Raw genomic sequence first — 9813 nt, forward strand, 5'->3', positions numbered from 1 at the left:
CTTCTCGGGCTGGTTTTCATATGCTAGTATCGACTCTAGACACGTTCAGCTGCATGGTATGCAGTTCTTATGCCCGTTTTGTTTTCACAGTCTTTTCCCTGTGTGTTTCTTTATCTCAACGGGAGGACTTGGCTCAACTGGATGATTTCTGAATTGGGTAAACAGCACAGACGACGGTTTTATATTTCTATACGTTAGCGCTGCGCAGAATTACAGCTGTAGTCGCTTATCATGCCATCTGTATAGTTGAGCACGCGCCGTTAGGTTTGCTTTTCTTTTTTCTTTTTTGGAAATAGTGCAGGGTTGATTTATGTGGCTTCTACAACGAAACAATAATTATGAAGGAAACAAGGCGTGCTAAGGAAAACATTGTGATTTGTGGTCACAGAACACGTCATGAGCACCTGTTCGTACGCATATAGCAATGTCGGAGCACGATTGTTAAATCAAAGGAAAAAGAAAACGAAAGAACCACGTGCCGCATGATAACGAACCACGTGCGTTCTCGTTTCTCATATTGACATGCAGGATTATTGAATATGGAGGTTACGTGGTAAATGTTTTCATTTCCTTTTTTTTTTCTTGGTGGGGGGGGGGGGGGGCTGAACTGGCCTGAACAATCATTTCTTACGATGCTTTATGCATCTCATGTCTACAACTTGCCATGCTGCGCTCGGCAAAATGACACGTACAGTGACAATATAAAAGGTCAAAACCCAAATGCGAAGACCCATTTTCGCGTGCCTCACGGCTCCTGCCTTTCATTCGTTATTTTTGGCCTTGCCGCCAAGTTAGCGTTGATCGCTCATGCATGAAAGGCGGCTGCATTCTGCCACAGGGGAAAGCGAGACTTTCTAAAGCCACTGCTGGGTGATGCAACGCTCTTCATTTTACACAACAGGTAGCCACACTAAATATGTTGCAGGGGCGATTGCGGATTCAGTTCGTGAAAACTCAACTGCTAGATGAGCGCAAAGATCACCAGTAAGCTCTTGCAATAGTTTGGCTTAGGGCTACATTGAGACGCGATTGTATAAAACAATGTAGCTGTAGGAGTAGACCTTTCGGCTCATCTCAAGGACAAAGAAAACGAAAAAAAAAAGGTTACGCAGGTATCTTGGAAGCAGGTAGTTCGAAATTACATGAGCGAGACGGCAGGCAGGCTGGCAGTTCACGTATTACGTGAGCCAGACGGTGGCGTCATCGTTATCTACAGCACTCTTCCTTCAGCCAGCTTAGGTGAGCTCCCGTGACGGTCATGGTGAGCTGCCATCTTTAGCACTTCCTACCAGAAGAAGGAAAAGCAGCGGTGCAATGCAGCCTCGATGCCCGTAGTTACTGGAAAGCGCGTGACCATAGAGTTTCCCACTGCGGCCTCCAAGATTGCGCGGGCGTCAATCTCGAAGGCCACGTTCACACAAACTTGCTAGAGCAACAGTTGGCGATGAGGTCGCTCAGTACACACACACTTGGCTCAGCAGATTGTAGCGGTTTCAGATTTGCGTTTAGAGTTATGCGCTTTGGTACGAAGTGGCCCTCTGGGGCTCTGTCAAATTCTACCATATTGTCGAATTCGTTTTTAGCAGGAGATAGGCGACGAGAGATGCAGGTGAAGTTTAATTTTACTGACAACTTGGTACTAAAAGCATACCCGTAGTTTGAAGATGTGTCTCGAGCCGGTATGGCTTCAGAACTCTGTTTTCTTTCTTTCTGCGAAAATAGAAGTTCGTGCAGCCGTAGCCGCATAGCGCACTCGCCCATGAGTCGAAGCGAGCCGATACTTCTACTTCCAATTATTCTCATGCTTGCTTAAGCCACGCTGAATGTAACCCCCAGAGATACCAGCGTAACCCTACTTCGCAGTAACGTAAGCCTTGGAAACTCTATTGTTGACGATAACTTTCACGCCCTGACCTCGGCAGCGCTACTGGTCTTGCTTGCAATCTGCCCCGTAGTCTCGACGCGTGGCATCGCGAAGCGGTCTTTTACCTCCTTTCATCCATGCAACTTGGAAACGCTTGCAGTGATCAAACTCCCACCACCGATAGCTATCACCGTTGAACTTGCTGTTGTTTGCTCGCGCTCAGTCGGAGTCCAAGCTGCATTGAGACGTAAGATACTCGCGACTGACATGTTTTAAAGGCTAGTGATACGATCCGTTCAACAATGGTGAGAAAGACGGAGGGAAAGGGTGGAGAGGGAAGAAAAGATCGAGCAAGAGAGGTTAATCCATTGGCTACTCCACAATGGCTATTGGGTCATAGGGGCAGAGAGGCAATTAGAAAGGTGAAAGTTAAACGCATGCACCGTGCAGGCACGTGAGCGTTCACTACGTAGTACAGACGGTCACAAAGTCCGGTAACTTTCAGGAAGCCAAACGACGCTCACTTCGGCGTATTGTGTGGACATTCGCATCGTTCGTCGCATTTTTCGGCTAATTTCAAGCTCTCCGTACTGTAACTAATCTAGTACGATGAAGACTTCGCTTTAAAATCAATTAACCGACAACAGCAAAAAAAAAAAAAGAAAGATCGCTAACCTTTGCACATAAACCTCAAACGGGGTCGGTGTTCCAATTTTGTTCCCGTAAATAAGGGCTTCTCATCTAGCACGTTTGCAGTGAAGTAGCACTGAAGCAGGATAAAGCGTACTTGTTGTATGGCGGACAGTGACGCAAAGTATGTTCAACAGTTTTCTCGCAACCGCAAGACGCTTTCAGACATTCCGATAAGGAACGAAAAAATGTCGATGCAAATGACTCGCAGTCACAACCTACAATGCAAACTCCTGTGTTGTGTTAGTCGCACACAGTGCATTGCACTTTCTGTCGTCGCGACGGAGACCGACAAGTTCAACGGCAAAAGCCTGCGACAGGGCTGTTACTTTTCCTGCCGTCTTGAGAGGAATACCTGCTCACAAGATCTCAAGACGCGCAAGTGTACACCGCGATGCCTCACGGGGACATCGCTTAAAAGACGTTTTGGTCGATGTAAGAAGCTCTCATCGCGGCGTCGAAGCCTGGCCCGGAACGAAGGGGCAGGCCAGCTTTCGCAGGGCGTATAGGCAGGAGCGAGGCTGCTGCGCTCGTCAAGGCACCAGCGGCACGTCGACCAGTGGGTGCCAGCGCTCGAAGCGCTGGTCGGGAAAGCGCGCGACGTCCACCCAGTGCTGCAACTGGTCCCGCTTGCAGTGCAGACCCAGCTCGATGCCACCTGCAGCATGCACGAGTGAGTGAGTGAGTGAGTGAGTGAGTGAGTGAGTGAGTGAGTGAGTGAGTGAGTGAGTGAGTGAGTGAGTGAGTGAGTGAGTGAGTGAGTGAGTGAGTGAGTGAGTGAGTGAGTGAGTGAGTGAGTGAGTGAGTGAGTGAGTGAGTGAGTGAGTGAGTGAGTGAGTGAGTGAGTGAGTGAGTGAGTGAGTGAGTGAGTGAGTGAGTGAGTGAGTGAGTGAGCGAGCGAGTGAGTGAGTGAGTGAGTGAGTGAGTGAGTGAGTGAGTGAGTGAGAAATCCAGTAAACAAAGATAAGAGTGAGTGAGTGAGGGAGGGAGGGAGGGAGGGAGGGAGGGAGGGAGGGAGCGAGCTAGCGAGCGGGCGGGCGGGCAAGCGAGCGGGCGGTCGGGCGGGCGGGCGGTCGGGCGAGCGAGTGACTGAGTGACCGACCGACCGAACAAGTGGATTAGACTTGAAGAGGAGATGGCCAGCACCGGCTCGTTGTGCGCTGCCATGTTCCATCAGCACTAAGGTTGAAGGCTCGTGATGCATTGTTCACTGTTCCTCAAAACATCATATCAAAAGACACCAAAGCTGTGTCACTACGAAGAATGACTGGCACATTGAAAGTACAATTTTCCCAGAAATCCAGTAAACAAAGGTGAGAGCAGCAGATTCATTTTCGCCAACGAAACTGCGCGGATTTCGTCTCGGCAGTAATGTGGACTGCAATGTACGTAGATTATTTTCTCGAGCTTGAAGGTCACAAGCGTAAGTGTAGACAGAACCCTGACGTGGTTGTCGGCTTTCCATTAACATGAGATAGTACTGTGTTTATTATGCTGCTATAAAATAACGGATTCCAGGGCAAGAGGGAGCTCGAATACACGCATTTTACTGCAAAGCCGTCGTCACCCTGATTTTTCGACAACGCGATGTTTCGAAATTCGATTTATCACGTACGCCTAATTTGTTCTGCACTTACGGTTACTTATTCTTGCTAGGGTTCTTTCTGAAGGAACAGCGCCAATGTTGTGTGCGGCCCAAATGAAGAATTTACCGCGGTGAAAGCAAAATACGAAAGGCAAGGCAAACGGAGCGAAGCAAAAAATCAATCATTATGATATCTACACAAGCTGTACATTAGATACAAAGTGGGCGCACAGCTGCTCTTGAAATATGATTTATGCCATGTTTTTTTAACGTACGTACGCTTCCAGGAATATATGCTACCAAGCTGGTGCATGCAAGAGATGCTTGTGAAATATGAAATATGTCATCTTTTTTTGTAATGCACGGGCGCTTCCAGGAACAAATGCTACCAAGTGAGCGCACAGCTGTTTTCGAAATATGAATTATGTTATGTTTTTTTTATAGAGTACCGACACTTCCACGAAGATATACATTAAAAGTTTAGATCGCGCCAACTACGATGAGCGCGCGTAGAACCCACGTTTTACAAAAAGACAGCCGGAACTGATTCATCTAAATAAGTTAACATGCCGAAGTGGACACGAACAAAACGGCGACGACGAAAGTTTTACCTACTATGTTTTCTTTCTGTAACCAAGTGGTTGATAACAATGGCATCGTTAAAGGAACCCATTATCCGTGGACCTGCTTTTTTGTCACTGCGGCTGTATATAGTACTTACTGCATGAGCAGCATAAATGCAGATGTTCATCACCGGTATTTATGTTTTAGTATGAAATGACGATGCGACAGCTAGACATTTCTCCACTGATTACTTGATGCGACGTCCTCTTTCACATCATGCCTGCGAGAGATCTCAACCGCGACATTTTTTTTTTTTTTTTGTAGCTGAACGAATATTCGACGCTGTAACTACGGAATGTGCAATAACGGTGGGTGTGTAACGCTGTACCTACCCACCAACACATATTGAACGAGCAAGTTGACGCAAACTATAGGACGCGCTGGTTCTACGTTTTGCTAGTGTTGCGGAAATCGGCATGACTCCGGCTTGAACGAGACGCTCAGGGGCCACAGCATAGTTATTAGCTAGCAGTGCATCGGTGACATATTGCATTCTTATATAATAGCTTAATTGCAAGAGGTGCACGTGCTTTTTTCCCTGTGCGCGTTTCAATTTACGTTGGCAATCGCAGTTCGTCTGGTCTTAGTTCGTCTATCGGTAAATTAAAGTTAGCTTTGCTTTCTCCCTCTCTTTCTCTCTCTCTCTCTCTCTCTCTGTGCAAGCATATGTTGTGTTTGCGTGTGCGCGTGCGTGTCATGTGCGTCATGCTTGCGCCGCAGGCCAGTTTCAAGCATTACAGCACATCATTTAGTTTCCACTGCACTTCTTACTATTGTGCAGTAAGGGTTCAGAAGGTCTGGCGCCTCGTACTACCTGTATTTTTATTGCGATAGCAATTATATGGACACTTCAACCGGATTTATGCCGTCGCCGTCGCCGTGAGGTTCCCTATAGATAAAATCTTCGCCGCGCGCCGTATGCCCGAGCGGAAGCGTGCGGGGACGCGCGCTATCACGGAGAGCGAACGCACTCAATCTCCCACGCGCAAGCAAGGAAGCGGGAAGCCAGCGCCGGAGGGAGCGCGCGGGAGGGGGGGGGGGGGGGCGCACTTCTACTCTGCCAACAACCGCGCTCGTCGCTCGCCCGCGCCGTCTCTTATCTCCACACGGCTCTTACCTTTATGCACCGTGCATTCGCCGCTCAGTTTCCGTTGAAGCGATAGACCGCACGTACCTTCGCCCGCTGCGGCGTATGCGCTCGCTGCCAGCGTTTTGACAGTCGTTGTCTGCAGTCATTCAGTGTGATCTAATCATGTTTGTTTGTGCGCGCTCACACCACGCTTGTTCATTCAGTTAGTAATAGTCGGGTCACAATTTCCAACGCACGCTACACATGCAATGCTGCCCGGATCGGCAGTGCAGCACTACAGGTGTGTCCCTTCGCACGCGCTGCCCACGGGAAGCGCTTCTCATCAACACCACCGTTTCACACGCGCCTTCTCGTGGTCGTCGAGTCTCTCTTCATGTCGGTCTACTTACGCCGCAGCACACCTGCTTACTTAATCAGCTCATGTTTACTACAATTCATATTGCTACCAAAGCCGCTCACCTTACTTCGTATGACATTGCTGTGTTGCTATCGCATTCATTGCTTCGCCCTTAGGGCGAAACTGTGACATTTTTCTTTACTATTCTTGCATTATAAGGCACCAAAATGATAACCACGCAGTGAAGAAAAGCTCAGGATGAACAAGTTCCGGATAGGCCTCTAGTTAAAGTCCCGCATCACTCGGCACCGCCACCAACACCAGCCCATCACCGCTATGGTGAAGGGAAATATTCCTAAACCGGGCCTTACCCAGATATTCGTCCGGTTTCCCACTGTCTTTGTCCCAGGCCGTGATTTGTAGAAAGTGCTTGGCGAGGTCTCCGTTCGACTGCAGGCCTAGGGCAAGCTCCTGCGCGTTGAGAATTATTTCTAGTGAAGTGTAAGCCGAAAAACTTCCTGACGCGCCAAGGACGACAAGATATGAATCCAGGTGCAGTCCCTGGGACAAGGAGGCCGACGTCTCTACACGTAGACCCATGTTCGTCCAACAGCGTCACTGACCTCCTGGCTGGTTAGTTTAATGTGCTTAATAAAAGAGCCACGCTACTCACACGAAATTGGCCTGGGAACTATGACAAGGCCGCATTTGAGAAATATAGGTCCTAAGTAGTGGAAGCGTCAGCCAGCTTGTCTCGGATGGGTGGGCCAATGTAATTACCTCTCTTCGGGCAAAGTGTATTTCCATCTATGGCCATGCACACCTTCATTTAGGATTTTCTTACAGTGCAGACGCTGAAAAGAACGCAGCAATTTTTATTAATTCATTACGGTGTTTAACGTCCAGGAACTGCACAATGGGTTATGGGGGACCCGTTTCGGGTAACCTCTAGTATATTTCAATCACCTGTGGTTCTTTAACGTGCACCCAAAGCACACTGGGCATCTTTGCACTTCGCCCCCATGGAAATGCAGTCGTGCAATGCAACTGGACCCGCGACCTCGTCGTGTTTAGCAGCGCATCGCCACAGCCAGTAAGTCACCGCGGCTCATCACGGTGCTTTTTTCCTTTTTTCTTTTTTTGACCGTCTGCGAATCAACCCTATGAGACAACGTCTATCCAAGTCCACAACAATAACTGCGAAAGAAATAACTGTCAGCTTTTGTAGCTGGGATGCATTGCAGTTCACAGATTAAACCGCGGAGCCGTCAGTGAGGCTCATTTTCTTGTACAGTGGACGTTTAGTAAACGTGAAAATTGCTCCGGACGTACTTGGATGCAGCAGCATTTTGCTCATCGAACGCTCTTGCGACTTTTACGCACAGCCTTTTTACGCTGCGTGCTTAAACCTTGCTGTCATTCGGTTATAACGCCACGAACGGTCACACTGCTGCAATTACTGAGGCCGAAAGCAACAGGGGCTCACAGTTTTCCTTACCTCGTTGTACTCCGGATCCGCAGTCTTCTTCTTCGCGGTCGTCTTCCAGCCGGGATGACCAGAATCGGGCTTGAGGTTTCTACCGTACGAGAAGAGATGAAGGTATTGATAATTTTAGGTGCCATTGCAGCGCATTTGCAACAATCTCAAGCCAGGAAAGAAATAACCTTTACGGACGTTACCTTCTGCTAGACCTATCCTGAACAAATCGGCATGCGGTGAAGGCCCCAGGTTTATTTCAGACATAATATGGCCCTTTTGAGAAAGTCCCGCACAGGTGTTTCTGGGTGACGTCACAGGGTTTCCCCAATTAGGGTCTCAGTCCTTTCGTCGGACTTCTCAGCCTAGACCTGCTGTGTATCATATTATTTCCCCTGCAACTGCCTACAAGAACACACGGGGTGACTTGCCATCTATGACGTGGCTCCAGGTGTATAGTCGTATCTTAATACCTGAAGAAATACGCGTTGGTCGGTTTAGCCGTGGGAGAACAGGGACGGTATCTTCAGGCGTTCACCTTCGGAGATAGTTTCAGTTTCACGACCCCTCGACGCGTCTGGGCGTATGCGGCCCACAGCGTTTTTGGCGCTGTGCCAAGCTCTCTATCTTTGCACAGTGTCAAGAGCGCTGTCGGCCACATACTTCGACGCGTCCAGTGCCGAGCCACGCAAAAGTGAAACTATCTCCGAAAGTGAGCGCCCGAGAGTACCGTTCCAGAATGCACTTTAATCCTTTTAGTGTCCCGGGTACCTTTGGATAGTCAGTCTAATGAGTCGCAGTTGGGGTACATTTCGCGAAACCAATTATTAACGTTCCGCCTATTGTACGGTACCCGGCTCTTAAGCCTTCCAACATACGGTCTTTGAGTAGATGTTATGCGGCAGACCTTGCGTTGAGTAAACATCCCCAGCATCAGTGATGTGCATCTGGGGGGAAAAAACAATATGCGCCAGTAATTGAGGCGCACCATAATTAAAATACAAGGGATTCATACGGTGTCGCCAACGGTGGGTGAAATATGCATGAGCAAGAAAACTCAGAAGTGCAGTCCTTGTGGTTCCTCTAGGTGCATGGGCCAAGTGCAGAAATGACCCTACACGGGATTCCAATGTCAGAGGTAACCACGCGAGCCTAGTTACCTTTATTGTCCATGACAAATCTGCTATCCCGGCATCAAGTCACCTTGGAGTATACTCCAGCTTAGAGTGATTAATTGTTACACTCAATATTCCTAGCACTGTCATAAAGTCAATTCAATGAGAGCAGGAAAGCGCAATAAAAGAGCTCGGCTTCTGTTTAATATTAAAGCAACAAAGGACAATATTATCACGCACAATTAAGCTATGTTGGGAAGTTACAAAAACACAAACTGTTGCAGTGTATGCCATAGTAACACGGGTGAAGATACCATCTTAAAACGATCAAATAAACCTTCATTCAATTTAAATCCAGTATTGATTTTTATAATACACTACAAACATCCTCACAGGGCAAAACCTACAATGTGAACAACTTTTACTATTGGCCCAGGCTAACAGTAATCAATTAGTGATACAAAATAGAGATACCTTGTATATTTTAAAAAAATGAAAAAGAAAATGATAGGTTTTGCAGCCGTTGCAATCCTTTCCGGCATAAGATAGTCCCACAACTGCAAAACACGTTACTACACGGAGACCTACACGGAGGCCTCAGTACTTGCCTTATTGCCCCTTTAAGAAAGATCAACGAAAGAACCTTAAAGGCCAACTGCAACCAACATTGGCTAAGTTGGTTATATATAGTGTATACTATGGATGCCCGCCATCTACATATACTTTGCACGTGCGCTCGGACAAGGACAGACCGCGAAAGGACGCTTAGCGGTGTGAAGTCAAGAACGGACCAACCTGAAGGCTATGAAAGATAGATCACGGACAACACGTTCTATAAGTCGCTTTTCTGGTATCTCCATGAAACTGGCCTTCATGCTCGCATGTCATTTCATCATGAAGTTACGCCTCGCAACAATCCAAGCGAATAAAAAGAAAGCAATCGTGGTAAAGCTGTAAAGCTGGTAATTGCCTAATTTTCCTTTTAGCGGGCCTTTAAATAGCAAATGAGCAGACGACGCATGCACCGTGTA

The 9813-nt window shown here is 47.9% G+C and overlaps 1 protein-coding gene across 1 annotated transcript in view; it reads right to left on the reverse strand.

The window, feature by feature from the left end:
* Window positions 1–628: 628 nt before the first annotated feature.
* Window positions 629–9813, reverse strand: part of LOC125944426 (double C2-like domain-containing protein beta) — an 11572-nt gene continuing 2387 nt past the window's right edge. Inside the window, exons 3-6 of the mRNA XM_049664902.1 lie at window positions 8546–8614; window positions 7689–7799; window positions 6562–6661; window positions 629–3212 (exon numbers count right to left, since the gene is read on the reverse strand). Of these exons, the coding sequence (XP_049520859.1) occupies window positions 3088–3212; window positions 6562–6661; window positions 7689–7799; window positions 8546–8614 (405 nt within the window). The 3' untranslated portion in view covers window positions 629–3087. The remainder of the gene's footprint in view (window positions 3213–6561; window positions 6662–7688; window positions 7800–8545; window positions 8615–9813) is intronic.

The sequence above is a fragment of the Dermacentor silvarum genome, chromosome 3, assembly GCF_013339745.2.
Source record: "Dermacentor silvarum isolate Dsil-2018 chromosome 3, BIME_Dsil_1.4, whole genome shotgun sequence".
Taxonomy (NCBI): domain Eukaryota; kingdom Metazoa; phylum Arthropoda; class Arachnida; order Ixodida; family Ixodidae; genus Dermacentor; species Dermacentor silvarum.